The 20,569-nt window shown below is 56.2% G+C and overlaps 1 protein-coding gene across 1 annotated transcript in view; it reads right to left on the bottom strand.

Annotated features, from left to right (window-relative positions):
- The window catches only part of MGMT (O-6-methylguanine-DNA methyltransferase), a 207,821-nt gene that overhangs the window by 29,632 nt on the left and 157,620 nt on the right, over positions 1 to 20,569 (bottom strand). Inside the window, exon 3 of the mRNA XM_040991923.1 lies at positions 6,648 to 6,808. Coding sequence (XP_040847857.1) covers positions 6,648 to 6,808 — 161 coding nt within the window. The remainder of the gene's footprint in view (positions 1 to 6,647; positions 6,809 to 20,569) is intronic.

The following is a 20,569-nucleotide window of genomic DNA, read 5'->3' on the forward strand; positions in this document are numbered from 1 at the left end:
GGCAACTGAACAAAGTCTCAGAGAGGTTTCCAGAAAGGAACCCTCTCTTGTTTACTGGGTTCTTCTGTCTTCTGCCTTGCACTGAAGCAGGGCACAGAGCCAGCCTTGTGCCCACACTGATGGCCACCTCTGCAGAGACCAGGGGCTGCCCTGCTTGGACAAGGGAGACCGTCTTGGCAGGGGCACAGACCCGTGGCAGCCTCAGAGCCACCTCAGCCTGCTTACAGAGCTGCGCGTGTTGGACTGTCCCAGGAATATTTGCTCCAGAAACAAAGAGTTTTCTAGCATTATCATCATTAATTTTATACTAATAATTGCAAGTTTAACAAACTGATGACTTGCGTGTTTTATTAAAATATCTGCTTCATAAACACATTTAGCAGAGGAAACTCAGTTGATGACTGCTCGGTTCAAAACACACATCTAGCTGTAAATGTGGCCATTCAACACCTGACAGCAAGCTCTGCCTCTGCTCACTGCTCCGAAGTGGCCCAAGCTTACCTAATGGCTGCAGTGTAACGAACTCTAAAATGCACACTGGTGTACAAAGTCCTTAGCTTTAAAATGGACGAGGAAATTCCTGCTTTAACATTCCCCCGTGCTGCTTCAGAGCAGAAGGGGCACAAGGCTAAGCTGGACAATGAGGACGGCCTGTTTTCAGGCCTGCAAGATGAAGGGCGATTTGTTCTTACAAGCTTCGCTGACTATTGCCGTGCCACATGTTAAGTTGCAATGTATTTTCTCATAAAGCAGCCCCTGTAATCCCAAATGTCCCAAGGAGCGCTCAGTGCGACGGAGGCCCGACTTCGACCCACCGGGGCTTGGAAGCGGCGGACTTCATCACCTGTCTGGTTAAGCGATGCCTGTGGCAGTTGTCCCACTGAGAAAATTCTCTCCTGGAACCTTTCCCAGGATTCAGGCGTGCCTCGAGAGACTCACACTGACCACGTCGTTGGTCAAGACACACTTGCCCGTCAGCAGCTCCCTGGGCGCCCTGGGCTGATGGGTCAGAGGGCCCTCTGTCCAGGGGGCCAGGGTTCAGCTCTGTGCTCAGCTCTGCCCACTTCAGCAGATGGTGGCGGGGGGCAGGGACCCTCCCAGGACTTCCAGGGGAGGAGGAAGGTGTACAAATCTAGACCCTTCCATGGCAGTCTCAGGTTGGGTCTGCCTCAGACACAGCTGGCTAGATTTCAACCCTGAAGCAGCCCCTCGTGGGGCTCAGTTCTCCAGGGGACCAATCGTGCCATTCATCTGGTGGCTTTTCTTTTCCCAGATGGGTTTATTTATTTCAAAGTCCGAGTTGCACAGAAAGAGGGAGAAACAGAGAGACGCCCTCCACCTGCTAGTGTATTTTCCAAACAGTCGTGCCACCAGGAAAGCAAAGCACAAGCCAGGAGTCTCCCACGTGGGTGCAGAGGATCAGCCTGGACTGCCCACCTCTCCTTCAGCGGGCAGCAGCGGGGAGCTGGAGCTGGACGGGAAGCGGAGCAGCTGGGATGGGTAGCGGCGCTCATGTGGGAGGCTGGCGTCAATGATGATGGCTTAACCTCATCTGTCCAGTTCAGAGAAACACAGATTTGGTGGGAAATGACTGGGCAGCCTCCGAAGGCTTGGTTATCTTCGCTGAATGGCTGCCCTGCGGCCTCCCGGGTAGCGGACTCCTTGGGCTGTGAGCTGCAGGGGCTGACTCTTTCCGGTTCAGAGCAGTGAGTTACACGTCGGCTCTGCCGCCCTCCCACAAGGCTACACACCAGAACGTGTGAGCAGGGCGTGCATGGAGGGCGATCATGAAAACATCATGTGCATGTGTTCCAAACATTTTTGTGTCAAAATTGTTTACTTCTATTTTCTGTGACTTTCTGGAAGTATCCTCACAAGACAGGACAGAAGTTATCAGCAAACAGCAACAGGCTTCTGCAACATGCACACTTAGACGGCTGGGACCCAGGGAGTGAGACGAGCGTAGGGAAGCAGTGCGTGCACTGCGAGGTTACTCCCAGGCACTCACTACTGTAACGACTCTCGGAGCAGGTGTGTGCGCTTGCCAGCTGTAAGGTTCTCACGTGTCCTGGGGGTCAGGAGGACAGGTCTCTTAGAACGGTTTGAGCACTTTCTCCCCAGCCCAGAGGAGGGTTGAGCCACGGAACAACCTATGCTGTCTGCTTGCATGCCTGGTGGCTACCACTGCCTCATAGTGCTGCACAAAGGATCAGCAAGTGCACGGGGCACCTGGGACAGGGGCATATGAACCAGCCAGCGGCAAGTACAGTTGTCTGGTCCAGCAAGAAGGCTGAGGGAGGCGTGCTTGTTCTTACCAAGCACCCTGACGGGGCAGCCCGCACAGGTCAGTCTTACATGGATGGGTCAGAACCAACTTGGAGAAGGACTGCATGCCCACAAGGGGCCCTGCAGGCACCCCCTGCTGGGGCTGGGAGCCCCTCCCACTGGGCACAGTGCCCAGCTACTCCAGGGCTGCTGGTGCCCCTGGAGGCTGGAACTGACTGATGGATGACTCAAAGGATGGACCGGCGGGCCAGGCAGGTAGTTAGGGAGCGAGCGCGTTGACTTTACGAGCAGGAGGACATATGGAGAGGGTCGTCGTGTGCTCCACACAGTTAGATTATCTTTAATTAATTAATTTTTTATGGCAAAGGCAGATTTACAGAGAGAAGCAGAGAGAGAGAGAGATCTTCCATCTGCTGGTTCACTTCTCCAATGGGCCACAACAATTGGAGCTGATCTGATCTGATCTGAAGCCAGGAACTTTTCCAGGTGTCCAACATGGGTACAGGGTCTCAAGGACCTGAACCATCCTCTGCTGTTTTTACAGGTCATAAGCAGGGAACTGGATCAGAGGTAGAGCAGACATGACACAAACCAGTGTTTGTATGGGATGTTGGTGGTATGGCCAAAGATGAGCCTGCAGTGCCACGGTGCTGGCCTCTCCATGCAGCTTTGCAGGAGGCAGAACAGAGCTGTGGACCTGCCCTTCCACCCTGCACTCTGTGACACAGTCCTCTGACCCTTTGGGCAGGTGACAAGCCAATGGCCTTGAGTAGAATGACGGTCTCTCCCCGCTTCAGTCCCCTCCGGGGCCCTGTGCTCCTGTGCTGCCCACACACCACTGCAGGCCCTTCAGCACCTGCTGGGGCCCTTCGCCATTGAGGCTCTGGGTCCTGGCACATGCTGGGTAACCCCTCAGGATGGGAAGGCGTAGGTGTGGCAGGGGTTCCCCACGCTGGGGACTCTTCTCGCCTCCTTCAAGTTCACGGGCTGCCATTCATGTGCTCTGACCCAGGATCAGGTCTTGGTCCTCCCACTTAGAGCTACATGTCTGCTTCTGGAAAGCAGCTCAAAGGCCCAGCTCCATCTGGGCACCAGCTGTGCCCACTGGGACTGAGCGCAGTGTAGCGAGCCTGTTCTTGACACAGGAAGGAGGTCCACAGATCTTCCGATTCCACTGGGCAGAAGTTCCCAAAGCCTGCCTTCAAGAGGGACCACAGAGCCACTGCCCATCAGCACCACAGACGCAGCTCCGGGCCCAGCGAGGCCTGCACAGGAGCTGGGGACTTCTGCAGGGACTGGATGTGACGGGACAAGAGGAGCTCCTGGGAGGTTCATGAGCGGACGCCCCTGGTGGCCACCATTCCACTGTAGACACACTTGGGCTGGACTCGTGACCCAACGGGCAGACTCAAGAATGCCAGGACAGAATGAAGATGGGAGACTTGGGGCCACTCCCTGGAGAGGTACTTGGTGCCAGGCAAGGGGGCCTAGAGGGGGTGACTAACAGCCACGGCTGGCCCCCTGTGAGGGCAGTGGGGGGTGCCGGCAGGACCAGGCCAGTCTGGGTGCCCTGTGGCGGGCTTGGTACCCTACAGGACAACTCTGGAGGGGACACAGGTGGTGATGAACTGTTCCCTCCTGGGCTGCACTGGGGGCACAGGGCATGATGGGAAAACCCATTTCTTACCCACCCCAGCAGGGCTCTCAGCGTGTGCCCTTGTGCAATGAAGGGCTAGAGGGGGCTCAAAGAGTCAGACCAGGGCTACATGGCCCGGGCTCCAAGGGTACTGTCACACGCTGGCACCTGGAGGTTCATCTTGGGCTTCTATAGGTTGTTCTCCTAGAACTTTCTGCAGAAAGAATGCTTTTGACCAATCCTGAGTGCTGCTACTGCAGACTCCTGGCCATCAACCTTGAAGGTAGAGTTAGGGTGCAGGTTAGATAAAGCAACTAGTCCTCTTCACGAGGCACATGAGCGGGAGGGCAAGGATCGACACTTGAGCCGAGTGCAACATTCTAACGGACACACACAACACAACACGAACCAATCACAGCGGCGACTGCCTTCTGTCTGCTTGAGCGTAGGCTGTGGCTCGCAGTGTCACTGCACAGCAAAGGGTGCTGAGGAAGCACGCACTTCAGCCAGCTCCAGGGCTGCTGTTGTGGTGCGGTCGGTTAAGCCGCAGCCTATGACGCCCGAGCCCCACAACCCTCCTTCCTGGTGTGCTTGTTGGAGCCCTGGTGGCTCCAGCTCTGATCCAGCACCCTGTGAAGGTGCCTGGGAAAGCAGAGGACAGCTCGAGTGCTTGGAACCCTGCCATCCGCTTGGGCGATGTGGGTGACGCTCCATGCCCTCGGCTGTGGCCTGGCCAAGCTCGGGCTGCTGTGGCCAGTTGGGGAGTAGAAAGAAATGTGTGTGGAAGAGCTCTCACTGTCTCTCCGCCTTTCAAATCAATCTTAAAAAAAAAAAAAGGCATGCCAACCCTAAAGAAGTATGTTTTGGGGAAAAACAAATTCATTATAAACACAAAGCTGACGAGAGTGACCCAGAGGAAAGAGCTTCTATGATGTCACGGTGGCACAGGACTGCTGCCTCCTATGACAGGAGCCTGGAAAAGAGCGGCGGGCCCGAGCCGCAAGACGCAAGAACACGTAGAGCAACAGCCAACTGTGGAAACAAGAGCCTGGCAAGGAGTGAACACGCCCTCCGTCCAGCAGCGTGGGTCTCCTGCTGCTTCCCTAACCACCCACAAGCTGCCTTCGGAGCCCCCGTCTGTCCTCCTGCTGGAGCTGACCCGGCTACTGTGCTGGAGGCCCAGGCACCTTCATGGCCCAGCACACATGGCGGGGGCCCATCCTGGTGTGGCTGCTGCAGCTCTGGGAGTAGCTGGTCACTCCAGGCGCTCTGCTCCTCTGTCCTAGACCATCCAGGGCTGTAGGAGGCACCTTTCTCTCCTGGCCTTGGCAGGCGGGGCCAGGGTCAGGGCAGGGATCAGAGAACGGGTGGTTCCTGGCAGCTCGTCCCTCCACATTGCACACTGAGCTGCGCATGAACCTACAGCAAAGCTGAGGGTCTTCAGGACCCCACCCTGATGAAGAGGCTGCAACTCTTCCATGTTCCAATGCATTCAATCTCAGTGTGCTTGCTGACGACACCCCGGGCCAGCCTGGTTGGCGGTTCTGTGCCCTCCTCCTGAATCCAGGATGCGAACCCCAAACTGGCAAGAGCTACAAGGTCCCTGAGCCCCCGCTGGAAAAGCCAAAGCCCTCTGGTGGCTGGGACTCTGCAGCAACATCCCTGGCCCATGCCTGTCAGGAAGGAGGCAGCGGCAGGTGGACATGCCAGGGGGAGAGTGGGCGGGACCATGTGCTGGGCTGGGGGCCTGTAGCTGCGTGGCTCCCCTGCCTATCCCGCTGGCAGACACAGATGGGGAGGGTTTTGGCCTGCCCAGGCCCACCTTCCTTCTAGGGGGCCCCTTTCTGGAAACACTGGGGCTTGCACTGGCAGAAACCCTTCTGTGACTGGTGCCCGGTCTCCTGAGAGCACCTGCCTGCTGCACAGTGACCTCAGGGGCTTCCACTGGCTCCCCGAGACCCAGCTCGTCCCCATGTTGGCTAAGACCCAGAGCAGCAAACAGAGCGCCATTCAGCTCCTTGGGGTTAACCCCGCCCTGAAGTTCAAGCCTGCATTATGTTCACCATATTTAGCTCCTCAGGGACCCGTGTGTCTGTCTGCGTACATACGTCTGCACTTGGACACATATTCACCTGCACTGAAACGACTATCAACTACGGATCATGACAATACGCTCCTGGCATGAGTGCCCACGTCTGGGCACCGATGCCAGGTTACCACGAACTGGAAGTGCCTTTCACAGGCTCTCAGGCAGCAGTCCTGGAGTCCCCTCTGGGGCAGGCGGCAAGTTTGAGAAGTCCGACCTCCTAACGGATCTAGGACGCTGCAACACTCCCAGATTCCCTGCCACTGACCGAGCTCAGGGAAGTGGCTAACTGGCCCCCGCCAGTCAGCGTCCCTCTCTGAGTGGCTGGCACACGGTCAGGTTAACAAGAAGTTGACAGAAAAGCTTGTCACCATTCAGATGTGTTCCTGTTTAAGCCTTTCAGCCAGTCAGCCTGGAGTCGACCTGCTTGTGTCATCTTATTGCCTTTGCCAAGAACTATGTGATCGGGTGCCAAGACCAACACAATCGCTGGGTGTGGGCGGGGCTTGAAAGTGCTCCTGCCCCTGTCCAGCCATATGCCACCCCAAGTGGCCACTTGGCCCATCACAGGGCCTGGTCCATGAGTGCTAACAAGCCAGGCTCGCTGGCAGACGCTTGGTGAGCGGCGGGGGTACCGACCTTGCTGGAAGATGGGGTGATGCAGAGCAGGCAGAGGGAGCTTTGGGATGGCCGCGGGCTCGTGGAAGTAGGCGTGGAGCCAGGCCACGCACTGCTGCAGGGGCTCTGGCATTCTCTGTGGGCCTCCGGGAGCCTCAGGAGGAGCGGAAACCTCTGCGGGGCTGCAAGAAGAGACGACAGCTCAGTAAGCCTCTGGAACCTTGCTTGCCCCCTTGCTTGGAGGCAAGGCCCACCTGGAAGTGCCCCTGGGCTTGCACCAGCTGCCCAACAGGTGTCCTGAGAGCAAAAAGGCAAAGGGGGTGGGGCGGAAGACACCAGGAAGTCACCGCCCCTGTGGGCCAGGGCCCCGCAGGCTGGCAATGACAGGAGCAAAAGTGACACAGCCTCACCCACGGCACCCCACAGCAGAGGGCAGGACCATGGACTGCCCACGCAGTGTGCAGCGCTCCGGGCACCACGCGGCCTCTGAGCCCTGCTCCAGCTCTTCTCCGTGTCCGTGTCCCCCCATGAGTCTGGCTCCGCAGCACGGGCCCTGTGACCCCTGTGCCTGGCCACTGCCCACCTCTGGAGATCACCGCTGTGTGCACTGCAAGGTCACCTCCTTCCTGGCTGCTCCCACCGACGGTGCTGCTGCTCTGTCTGCAGGGTTTGCCCCACTCCCCCACCGGCCTCGGAGCTCTCTGTACGGGGCCTCTCTGGGTGTAGCTGCCCAGTGCTTCCGCCATGCAGGGTCTCTGGCTGGCATGGAGAAGGGCACACAGCCCCAGGGCTCCTCCTGCAGCGTAGTACAGGCCCACATGGCCATGGCTTGGCCCACGGGCCCCAGGGAGAAGCTAGGGGATGTGCTGGCCTCTCCTCCCCCATGCCACCTTCATGGGGTGCTAAGGCAGCACCCTGTGGCTGGGGGAGTGGGAGGGGTCCCCAGAGGAGTGGGCCCTGAGGCCAGTGCAGGGGACAGCAGAGGCGCGCATGTGCCACCCTGGCACTGTGCAAGGAACACTGGGCGTGGGACTGTCACACCAGGCCGCCTGGGCTAGGCGCCCTGGGCTTCTGCCCTGCTGAGCTGGAGGGCTGGGGACCTGGGGACAAGGCCAGCTGGGCTGTGGGCCCACAGGTGACGCCGGGCCTCAGGTGGTTCCTGGAGATGCCCAGGTGGGGCAGGCCCTCTGAGGCCCCGCCCAGGTAGGCGGCCCTGCCCCACGCTCTGCAGGGAATCAACGTGAGCTGTTTGAGCACTTCCCGCTCTTAACAGGATATCTGAAGAATTTTTATAGTAGTAAAATTCATCTTAAATTGATGTTTTATGCTTCTGCTAAAGATCTCAGGCCCTGATTTACTCCGTGGCTGCTCCTCTCGCACTCTTCCTCTCTTGGCATTAGATAACGATTCACGGGTGAGACGTAATTAAACATCTTTGATTCCGAAGTGAGGATTTACGATACGACATTTAAAACGAATGGCATTAAACACACACATAAAACCAGATTTTTAAAGCCACGACACAAATTTCCATTTCTATGAGAAAATGAAATTGATTCCCGGTCCTGCCCTCTCCTCCAGCCCCGCGGCTGGCTCGTCCCCAGGAGGGATGTGGCGTGACGGGACCCTGCAGGCGCCCTGACTGTGGGGGAGTGCCTCCAGACCCCCACGGTGAACCCTGGGACGCCTCTGATCACCAGCCTCCCGGCCTGTGCTCCCTTCAAGGCCACGGCCATGGCTTCCCCAGAGCCCAGCCCCCGCCCTCCAACGCCACGGGCTCCAGGAAAGCACTACTGATTGGGGTCCTGAAACGGCGCAGGCCCCCTGGTGCTTCTCCCAATCCGAGGAGCTCCAGGGGGTCCTTGCCCCCTCCCCGGGTGGGCACGCAAACACAACTCCAGGGACATCTCTGCTTAGACTCATTCTGCCAACCTCCTTTCCTCCAAGCTCAGCCAGGGCTGGGCAAGGGGCTAAGTCAGCAAGGGCGTGCTTCCCGCACGAGGCCTGTACTTCCACTGGGGATGGCACCACCATTTGGGGAACTGGGATGTGACACTGGAGGGTCATTCAAGGAGACCCCACCCCAAGGGAGCTGATGCAGGCTGTATCCTCAGTGAGGCCGTGCGGGCTCCAGGGATGTGCCAGAGGGCTTTTAGGGGAGCAGCAGCTGAGTGGCTGAACCAGCACCTGGGTCGTCCTGAGGTAAGACACGTCCCCTGGGCCGAGCCGGCTGCCTCCCCTTCCTGGATGCGCAGTGTGGGGTACAGGGAGCCCCCCGCAGGTCCAGGAGAGCGTGTCCGACAACCCCGGCTCCCACAGGCATGTGTTCCCTGCACGATGCTGGGACTGTGGCAGAGGTGACCTTCCGCACTCCACGCAGGGACTCCGCTGAGCATCGCCGGGAAAGGCACGATTACGTCCAATTTACAAGATCTCTGGCAGAGCTCCTTGTGTTTGATGGATTTGTCCTACACTTAATTACACCTGCTTGCTAAAGCCCAGGCATCTTCCTTCCCGGGCCAGGACTGAAGACCACACTGCACGATGCCGCCTGCTATCGCTAAAGCTCATGTCGTTCAGCGGGGAGGTTGAACAAAGCCTTGCAACTCTGTTCCAACTGGATTGCAGTCTTGTCCCACGGCGCTCTCAGCTCCAGAGCGGGAGCGTCCACGCAGGCAGGTCCCTCTCCACGGGGTCTGAGACCACCTGCGCAGGCAGGGAGGATGAAGTGACCTGTTGGTCAAGGGGAAGTCTCAGGTTTGATGCTTCCCTCACACCCGCAGGGCCTTCCCTACGCGATGGGCAATATTCTCACGGCCGCCAAGGAACCCGGATCCCTGCTGCCTGCCAGCAGCTGTGCAGCCGCCATCACAGCAGAGGTTTGTGAAGTAGGGAAAAGAGAGGAGTTCAAGGGCTGATGGCCGGAGGAAGAAAACAAGCTGCAACAGCACCGTGTGCAGTCCAGGGCACCCAGCGGGTCTAGCTGCAGGCACGGCCTGGCCTGCTGGCGTGCAGTCCAGGGGGGTCCTCCTACAGGCACGGCCTGGCCTGCTGGTGTGCAGTCCAAGGGGGTCCTCCTACAGGCACGGCCTGGCCTGCTGGCGTGCAGTCCAAGGGGGTCCTCCTGCAGGCATGGCCTGGCCTGCTGGTCTGGTGCCATTCACAGCACTGAGGGGGGACCCTGTGCCCTGCCCATGATTCAGGGTGTTCACACTTAATCCTACACAGCCCTATGAAGAGCAGGCACTCAGCTGTGCGCAAAGGGCAAAATGGGACACACGCGTACCGGACAGAAACATGCCGGGGCTCGTAAAACATCTGTGGGAAACGTGCTGAAGCTGCTCCCTGTGGGCCGCTGGCCCTCCGGGCTGGGAGCTCAGCATTGCCTGCTGCTCCTCCCCTGGTTGGTTCCCTGCTGCCGCTGGCCTTCCTGCCCTGCCTAGGTAGATACCAATTCCCACGGAGAAGCCACCCACAACCCGTGTTCGGAGACCAGCGAGTCAAGGAGGAAGTGGCGACCTCAGATTCAGTTCACTTCCAACTTTCTGGGTGGTCACAGTTATGTGGCTATAACCGGGTCCCATTTTTAATGGGCATTCTAAGCCTTCAAAATTGGGGCTCAAATTGATGTCAGAACGCAAACAAGACCACAGAGGAATTTATTGTGGCTTAAAAACCTCCAACCAAAAGCAACACAGAAAACCCAAAGCAGATTTTCAATTCCTCCCCAAAAGAAATGTACATATACATATATATATACATATATATGTGTGTACATATTTAAAAATAATTGATTCTTAAAAATGCTTCAGCAGCAATAAAACATTTTTAAAAAGACAATTAAATAGTACACTTGGCAGACAAGAATGCCTTCAGAAAGCCTATTTGCTTTCCACCTAAATGTTCAAATCATTAAAAAGAAAATTGTATTTTATCAACACTTTAACATATCATTAAAAGTCTCCACTGTTTGACAGATGAAGATAAAAATACCCCAAAACTATAGATGAGCGATCAGGTCCCCAATGATTCCAAAACAATTACAGGATGCAAAGCAATCTAGTTAAATTTTATTCAAAAGCTTACTACACTGTGTTTTCTTTTATTTTTCTATCAAGAAACCCACGGGGCTTAAGCACAATTCATTATGTATGAGACCCCACTTGCGGCGCTTGACTGTTGATTAATACCAAAGTTTGCTGTATGTACACTTGCAACACTGGATGCATACAATATGCTAACTTATTCTTTCACTGAAACTAATTATTTACAAAAATGACTACTTGAGACTACAATTTATTAAATGCATGCATCCAGTCTCAATTTGGCCCCCAAAGACAGGTCTGGGATGAAGATCTTTTACTTGATGTGACAACTTCTGGAAACGCGGTTATTAATATTGCAAATGCGGCAAATAAAGAGTTCAAATAGCCTTATGTCTGTGTTGCCTGAGCCTCCCGCCGCCGAGCAGCACAAAGAGCCTGTTAACATCTCACGCTCCAGAGGCACCTCCTCTGCCCAGCTTTGTTTCGCTTCCTGTGAAGAAAATGCTCACACAGATACATCTGTAAAAATGTGAAACTTTTAAAGAGTCATTCTGTCAAGTCTGTAGGACTTGCATGAAGTGTGCGTGTCCCCAAAGGTGCTCAGGTAGCTACGCACGACCCCCGTTTCACAGGCCCCGGAAGAAGCAGTGCCGGTGTATGTGAAAGACGTCAGGGCTTCACTGCTGGACTTGGATTGCAAACAGGACAACTGCTAGTCACCCACGTGAGCTTTCCAAGCTCGCCCTACACGCACGAGACCCTCAGCGGAGCACCTGCTAGCAGCATCCTCCATAGGTGGTCACTCCCCGCTCGGCCAAACTGCTCACTCTTCCAGTTCCACCCTTCCATAGCAACCCATAGCTCAGACCCAGCCTGCCTCGTCAGGGGTGGGTGTCACAGCAGGCCACAGGCAGAGAGGGGGGCAGGGGGTACTCAAGCGCCTTCCTCCACTGGCATAGTCAAGGAAGATCAAGGTATGTGTCCGGAGCACGCGAGCAGGCCCACTGCTGGGTGTCACTGCAGGCTGCTCAGCTTCCTGGGAGAAGAGTGGTGTCCTGTGGGTTGGGGGATGGCAGTTCTTAAAGGGCTGTTTCTACCAACAAGTGAGTGTCAACAGGGCACACAGGCGCAGGAGACCAGCTCAGGGCACAGTCAGGAGCAGTGTAAGCCAGGCCATCTATGACCCGGGTCAGCCAGGGAAACGACAAGTGTCTCTAAAGACCCCACAGGTGAGCAGCCTCTCGGGGTCACCCCCACTGCACCACGCAGCCTGGCCCACCCCTGGCCGCCCTCACGGCCCCTTGCTTGGTTCTGAATGGCACACGTCCACATAGCACTTGGGTTGCCTCTGGAATACTGACCCTGGGAATCTGTGTCTTTTCTGCTTTTGTTACATTCTGGAAGCTTCTAGGAAGAGATCTGGTACATCAGGCACTCAGGCTCCCGGATGACGGCCCATTAGCTACACTCAATTCCCCAGGGACCTGTCCATATGCCATTCTTCCGCCAAGGCAACGTCCAGGTCCAGGATGACCCATGGTCAGGGCCCAGAGTGATCATGGCCACAGCACAGCTCTGAGTGGCTTTGAAAGCTGGCCTGTGGTGCTGTGCGGGGGCAGGTGGGGATGGGGGGCCCCCCAGGAAGGCTGCTCCCACAAGGGCTTGGGATGAATAATACAGCTACAGAACCAGCCCCAGGGCTATCCCAGCCCCAGGCCCTCGCCTGGGGTCTCTCTGGGGCGACCCACCTGCCCCACGGGACACACAAGTGACGAGATGCAGGCACTACAGCGGCTAGGTCGGCTCTTGCATCGAAAAGCACCTGCATTTCAGATTCCATTTTTCCAATGAATAATTTGCTGAAAACCATTCCCTGGGGGAACAAAACCCGACAAAGAGTTTCTAAACGGTGGAAGCCACATTTTTCTGCCTTTTCGGATTTTGTAGCAGACTAAGTTCGTGCAAGCCCAGGGAAGGGCCATCACTCCCAATTTTGCTCCCTGTGGTAGGAGTCCACGGTCAGAAGCTGCAGAGGGTCCTTACAGGCAGCAGTCGTCTGCACAGTGAGATGAACCAAAGCAAAGGCCAACCCTGGGACCTGAGCGTCACCCCAACGTGCCAAGGCCGCTCTGGTACCCTTGCAGGTGTCTCATGAGCCTGGGTGGGGGTCGCCAGTGGAAGAGCAGGACCTGTTGGGCCTGGAGGGAGACCCCCAAACCGCAGACCCTAGCAACTCACTGGGGCAAAACCATGCTATACAGGAGATGGAATTACCCCTGTGAAGCAGAGCATGCAAAGGTGTGGGGAGCCCACGCAGGGAGTCCCAGGATGGGATGGTCGGGATTGTCCCATCATCACCCTTCTGCCCCTGGGCAGGCACTGAGACCCCAGACCTGTGCCCTGTTGAAGGAATGGGCTTGCGCTTTCAATAAGCAATGCCCCCAAGCACACACAAGATAAGATCACCCTGTGGGTGCCCGTAGGGCCTGATGCAGTCCTGCCCGACAGCAAAAAGCACGCATGCGCACACAGCTGCGGGCCAACCTTGTCACAGCACCACCCCGAACAGCCGTCTGCAGCTCAGCAAGCACAGAGAGCATCTCTTCAATCTCGGAACAGGGACTGAGGATGCGACAAGGGCATGGCCTCCTTGGACCTGCATTCCCGGCTCAGGGGTAACAGCTTTCACGCTCCGTCTTAGAAGCTGATGTGCACAGCTGCACGGGAGACGGTCCCCAAGTCAGAGAAGCATGGCTCCACCCACAGGGCCGCAGTGCTCCCTGGGAATGACTTAGAAGAGCCTGCGTTCTCCTGGGGATCGCTTTGCCTGGAACATGTTAGCGGGGCAGTAGAATGAACTGCTGCATCTCACATCGCACAAGTATACTGGATGCATGGTTGGGGCCAAAAAATCTTCAGCAACTATTAAATGGACAGTTAATGTAATTGTATTTTAAAACACTGAGGTCATATTTAATTTTGAATCGAAACTCTTAAAATGCACGTTCTGGCAAGGATATAGAGTAATAAAACCATGTTAGCTGCACAAAAACCCCTAAAATTCCCATTATTAAAATAAATCTCTTTTTCCAGAGTGCTCATATTTGCAAGAAGTAGATTACAAGAAGCAGAAAACATTTGCACTTTTTCAGCAAGCGCTGTCACTGGCATTGAAAGCCTGGATTCTGCACCGGCGGGGTGACATCACCGTGTAGGGCAGGGCCCACCCTCCCCAAGGCCCCGCACTGGCTGCCCTCCCGGGTCCTCCTTCCCCGGCGCGGGCGGGGAGGGCACGCGGAGTTCAGCAGCACCCCTACCTCTTCCAAGCAAGACCCCAGTCATGTTTGAAGGCAGCAAGTGCAAGAGAAGCGGGGTGGCGGGGGGTGGGATGCATGGAGGGGCTCCAGGCCACGAGGATGAGTGGGCAGTGAGAAGAGGGATCTTCTGAATGCCTTCAGCCTTCTGGGACGTGGCTGCACTCAGGCGGGGTGGTCTGGGCACGGCTGACGGGAAGAGAGCCATGGAGCTCCCCGGCAAAACTGCACACCCCAGGGCGGTGGTGGTGTGACCCCCGGGCAGAGCCCATGGGAGAGAGTGGTACCCAGGGAGCTGACCGATTTTCCTTCTCGGTCACATCTGGCACCGAACCCCCTGCCCAGGCATCCTCTGGGCCACACTGGAGCTCCCCTGGGACATGCCAGCAGGCTGAGGAATGGTGAACGCTTTCAGGAGCCTCCCCTCTCGTGGGGTCCTGGCCCCGGATCTCCAGCACAGTTCCTGATAGGACAGAGCAAAGGGTGTGGTCCGCAGGCCCCAGAGGCTCAATGTGTGACCTTGCTGGGTTGGACTCCAGTCTCAGGGGGTCTTCAGGAAGGAGATGGGTTCTCACACAGTCAAGAAAAATCCCAGGTGGGGAGACATCAGGAAGGACAGCCCCAGGCGACCACGGCAACACAGCGGCACTCCAGCTCCGTGCTAGAGTGGCTCTTCGACGGTGAATACTCACACCGTGGCAGGAGCCCGGGGTGCCACACTCAGCCCGAAAGCTCAAGGCTCAGGCAGATGTCCCCTGGCCTGCGGTCGCCGGTCCGCCCACGCGACAGCTCATCATGTCAGTGATTATTGTTCTGTGGTAAGTATACATTTTGTGAGTTGTTAGTGAGTGTAAAATTCAAATGAGGGAAGGTGGGTACACATGGACACACTGAGATGCTGAGGACTCACGATCAACAGCGAGCCAACAGGCACTGCCGCCTTCTCGCCCTCAAGCTGAAATTCTCAGTGTTTCCCCCAAACTCCACGGGCAGTCTCCAAAGGGCACTACTGGTCTTGACTCTAACTGCCTAAGATGCATGCAAACAAATGCATGTTAGAAACAACCCATGCTCTAGATGGGACGTCTCCCATGGGCGTCTTCGCTTCGATCAAAACTTGGAAGAACTTGGGGTTGATCCTCTGAGCAGTGTCCCAGCTCCAGGTTCCACCAAGTGCAAGACTCGATAGACACCTCTGGGCTCCTGGCAGTGTCAACGGCACAGACTTATTGGCTTGAACACCTCACCATCTAGTGTGCACAACTGATCAAGCTAATTCAGACTGAGCCAATCTCTGCCACCCTGCTGGGCATCATTGCATCGGTCTGGCACGGTGATTTCCAGGGCCCCAGGATCTGCAATGCCATGCAGCCACACAGACAGCCCTGAGCCATTGTGTAGGTCTCAGCCAAGCCGAGCACAGGCTGATCAACAGCAAAGGAGGGACTACGCTGAGCTCTTGCAGCACAAGTGGCCTTTTGCCTGGGAGCCGAGAACCTTCCGAACGGCTGCTGTAACCATGCAGCGCAACAGCCCGCTGGATAGCAAGAGGGTGTGCACGCTCGGGGCAACCAAGGGCCCTGCCTGTCCCCAGGACTGAAGACAGACCTCCACAGTATAGCAGCTCTGTCTTCCTCCTGGGCCGCGCACACTCCACATTCAACAGTCGCTGTGTTCCTGCTTGTTAACGACAAATGCTGGCTCTAAATTCCAGGAATCCAGCCAGAAACTGGGGCGGCCATGGGGCTGGAAGGCATGAGAATGCTTGGAAAAGCCAAAGGTTTTCCTACTCCTCACCCCGAGCAGCTTCTTAACGGCACGGGGGATGTAAAACACTTTTGCAGCAACAGGCACCATTCTGGCTTGATACTAAGAAACAAGGGCTCAAGAGAGAATGAAGGCTTTTCTAGAAAAAAACGAAGCAGTCAGTCCTGCAGACCCCTTGGCGTGTTCCTAGGCCGCAAGGGGCAACACGCCCTCTCTCATGGGCAGGGGTTTCCTTCCGCGTTCCACAGGGTGGCCACGCACATGGCTCTATTTCTCCGCTCAGAACATGGCTGAGGACCCAGCACGGGTGACCGCACCAATTGAGAGGGGATGGCAGGTGCATCCTCAGGCCAGTCCTGAGATCCGAGGAACTGACTCAGGTCAGGCCCTGGGCAATGCTGCTGGCTCAGCAACACACTGTTAACACACCTGCACTCTCCTGGAGACCCTACAGCCAGCCTCTTGGGGCTCCCCTCCTGTGCTTCTCCCTTACAGCCAGCCTCTTGGGGCTCCCCTCCTGTGCTTCCCCTGCAAACCTTGGCTGAGATGGGCCTTGTCCACGTGACCTCACCAAGCCAGCGTGCAGGAGTCTCCAGCCACAACAGCAGCCTCATTTTGTGATGGGCAGGGTTGTCCTCCTTCTGACTCCAGCTGACCTACGTTGCCGGTGGGTTAGAAGCCATTTGCACATTCTTGTTTTTGAATAACCGAATTAAACAAAATATTTTTTTTTTGATTTATCTGAAAGCCAGAGAGCGCTGAGTGGCTGCAATGGCTAGCACTGAACCAGGATCTCCCTCATGGGTATCAGAGGCCCACACACTCGGGCCATCTTCTGCTGCTCCTCTCAGTTTAGCAGGCAGCTGAACTGGAAGTGGAGCAGCCGGGACATGAACCAGTGCCCACATGGACTGCCGGCAGCACAGGCAGCAGCTTTGCTTATGATGCCACATCAACTCCCTGACTACTCAATCTATTAACAAATGTATAAACTACTGCATTTTAATTTTTTATTTTGGGGCCATTATGACTTACTTGGCTAATCGTCCATCTGCAAATGCCAGCATCCCATACAGGCAGTGGTTTGTGTCCCGGCTGCTCCTGCTTGTGGCCTGGGAAAGCAGCAGGGGAAGGCCCAAAGCCTTGGGACCCTGCAACCACATGGAAGACCTGGAAGAGGCTCCTGAGCGGCTCCTGGCTTCAGATCGGCTCAGCTGCAGCCATTGCTCATTTGGGAAGTGAACCAGCAGTTGGAAGGTCTATCTCTTTGCCTCTCCTTCTCTTTGTAAATCTGCCTTTCCTATAAAAAATAAATCTCTAACAATGTGTCATTTGGCTTCGCTAGCAGCCTGTGTCTCCTCAAGTCTGTTTCCGTCGCTTTGGACATGAAGTCTGAGGAGCTGCCAATCTTCTCAGAAGAGGTGTAAACAAACTTACGCAGCCAGAGCAGTGATTCGCTTTATAATTGGCAGTAAAACGTAGCAAAGAGCTGGGGGAGGGCTGCAGCTCAGCGCCTCTGCCACTGTCAAAGGCAAACAGGAGATGTACGGGCTCATCCTCCAAACGAGCCAATCAGGAAACACACACAGGAGCTCCTCATTCACCTGCTGAGAACACAGGCAGACTCTACAGAGCCAGGCCGAGCTGGACAGCGCCTCCTGGGGGAAGGCTCCCGCGGACAGCCTGCTGACTGGTCGGGAAGGCTGGCCGACACAAGCCCGCGCCTGCAGGGTCTGCAGCAGGGTTCTGGTCACCGGATCCAGCCGAATCTCATGGGAGCTGCTGACCCTCACGGAGCCTGACCTGGAGTCACGTGGCCTACGGGAAGTCAGCAGCGTCTCTCACCTGACCTCTTCAGCCCATCACCTGTGTGCAAGTTAGCTGGTCAATGACACCACCTGTCATCCTCACAGAATGTACTGGAAACTTTCCTGTGAAGCCAGTCCCACAAGATCTTCCAAGAGAGGCCGAAGCTCTTCCCCCAAAAAACTTGGCACCTCCTTGGGTCTGCTGTGGCAGCTGGCTTCAAGGCAGGCATCCAGCTCCTGCAATGACCTCTGACCTCTGGGAGCCATGCTGGGGGCTCCTGGGGGCTTGCGCTATGAACCACAATTCCCACACATGTAGCCAAGAATGCCAATGGTTCCTGGCACTCAGGCTGGACTGCACATTTCCTTTTGGCTGCTGACGGGGCCTTATGACTGTGGCAAGCCCATCTCCTGTGGACACACCCAAATTACACGTGCCTCTTCCAGATTCCAAGGGCTTCATGTTAACTGTTGGTTTTTCTCCTTGGAAGCTGTCAGTAGCAGTTGGCACTGCGTAGTTAGCCAGCTGTCTATAGCCACACATCTCGTAGGATGCTTCCTGCGAGAAATTATGAGATGTGAAGTTGCACAGCAAAGACGTCCTTCAAGGGGCGTGCTGTGTCGGGAGCAGGGAATCAGATTCGTAGAAACACAATGCTGGCCTTGCTCACCTCCAACATTCCAACATTTTTCCTGCGGCCTGAGACTTTCTGGGCGCCAACCTGACCCAGCCCTGTCCCACACACAAACAGCAAGCGGGCTCCATCCCCACTAAGCCCTCCGCATCAAGCCAGGCTACAGCGAGGCTCTGTAATGCCTGATGTATATACCCACACACAACTCCAACCCCCAGCACGGCATTGAAGATGGGGGCAGGCAGGGGTGGGGTGGGCCAGCACCCACTTTTCTTCCTCACGCAGTGAAGTGGCTTCGATGGTTGCCACTAACACCGAGGGGTTTATTAATAGGCAAAAATTAATTGTATGTAGACTGAATTAATGAGATGGAAAAACATGCATATTTCAGCGAATGCAGAGGGGACCAGCCTCTGCTGCGTGCCCGCAATGAAGTGCCTGGGCCGGGGGACACGGCACAGAGCAGCCACCAGCATGTTGGGGTCCTTTTGTGATCATGGGGGCTGGAGGTACTGTTAAAAAAATACACTGCAGAATGTAAACATGAGGCGAGTGTTGTGAGCACAAAGCTGACCCCTGGCGCGTCTCCTGCACGCTGCCATCCGCAGATTTATAAATAAATGATTAGATGTGAACTCTCTAGAGGATTTTCCTTTTCCACAGCAATTACAGGACCAGATTATTGCCATTCAGGTGGGGCTTCTGTGAAAGTTCCTTGACTGGCAGGAGTCACTCGGTGCTGTCCACCCGTCTTAGTCCCGTTGACAGGGAGCCCGACGTGCGTGCGCGCACCGTGGCCGCTTTGCTGAGCTGAGTCGACACGCACAGGGTGAACACGCTCCTGACTCCAGCTCTGTGACCGTCAGCAGCGGGCTGGGCGGAGGCAGCGTGCGTGTCAGGAGGAATCCTCCACTTCCCACGTACACACTCTCGCCCTGGACACTGCTGCTCTGGCCAACCCTCACTGGACAGCATCAAGGTCAGCCCAGGCATCGCCTCTCTGTCACAGCGCTGCGGGCCCCTTTCACGACAGCCACACTGCCCCAAGACTGGAAACCCTGCTTTCCAGATCCACCTGAGCCAAGTCAGAGCCGTGCGCGGCTTGCTGCCTTGCCTGGTCCGCAGGAGGAGGGCATGCTCAATCACTTCCCGAGTCCCACATGGCTCTGGCAACAGCCCGAGTGGCAGTGGGGCCGTGTTTTAGCCAGGTGCTGTTTGCACAAACACATTCAAGTGCTGCTTTTCCCATGACACAAACACATAAGCATTTAAAAATAAAACTGCATTCCATGGTTAGACTCACGCCTACAACGTTGGGCAGGACCCACAACCCCCATCTGTGAGACACCTGCCCTTATCCCCAGTCCATTGGTCTCCCATCCACCAGTGCACACTGGAAATCCTATCTCAGTGCTGGGTTAGTACTGTGCTATTGACATTGTCCAAGTGACGTCACCACACATTGGTGGTTTCATGGCTTTCCCTCTATTTATTATATACAGAAGAGAATTCCATGCGACGGACAGATTGCTGTGCTGCCAACTGGGGTCTTTACCAAGAAAGCCATTGTGCAGCTTCCATGCTGGCTCTTGTTTCCTTTTGTCTGTGACCCAAGACCAGTGGGGCAGGTGTTGTGCTTGCTCAGATCTGCCCTGGCAGTGGGCGCAGGTCTGAGCCACGCATCTGCGTCCCACCGAGTTATATGTCAGGTGCGTGGATTCAGATGGGGCAGGCTCAGCTCGTGCCATTCCTGGGTGCCACCAGTTCACTCACACGGCCCCTCAGGTGAAGTGGAGTGACCTGACACCCCCATGCACCAGGAGTAGCCTGATGGAGTGCTGAGGGCCAGTGACTCTGTGGGGGCACGTGAAGGTGGGGGGTGCTGCACAGAGGGGTGCACAGAGGGGTGGGGAAAGAAGAGCAAGTGCTGAAGCCTGTGGGGGTGCTTCACATTCGGGGTGTACGCCCTAAGTTCCTGATGCACACCAGAGGCCCCTGATGGAGGAGAGGCGTGTCACCTGTGGGCATGCAGCCCCAAACCATGCCGAAGAGCTAGCTGTTCCCTGGGGACAGTCTCCCAAGTGAGGGGGGCACACTGCAGGAAGGCCAGACTGGAGCTGTCGCCAACAACTGCACCTCACATCACAGACGCTGCTGTCTTGGCACTGCCAGTGTTCTCAGAACACACAGATGCCCAGGGGAGAGGAGCGGGCAGTCCCACCACCGCAGGAGGATACACACGTGTGCCTGGGACACTCAGGCCGCAGGGCTCTGCCAGGGGTGGGACCAACATCCGCCCAAGCCTGAAACCAGCTTTGGCCTCAGGGTTCCAACTGTGGGCTGGAGCTGAGGACATGCAGCCGTGTCCTGGGG

The sequence above is a fragment of the Ochotona curzoniae genome, unplaced genomic scaffold, assembly GCF_017591425.1.
Source record: "Ochotona curzoniae isolate NIBS_2020 unplaced genomic scaffold, NIBS_Ocur_1.0 contig_66, whole genome shotgun sequence".
Classification (NCBI taxonomy): Eukaryota; Metazoa; Chordata; class Mammalia; order Lagomorpha; family Ochotonidae; genus Ochotona; species Ochotona curzoniae.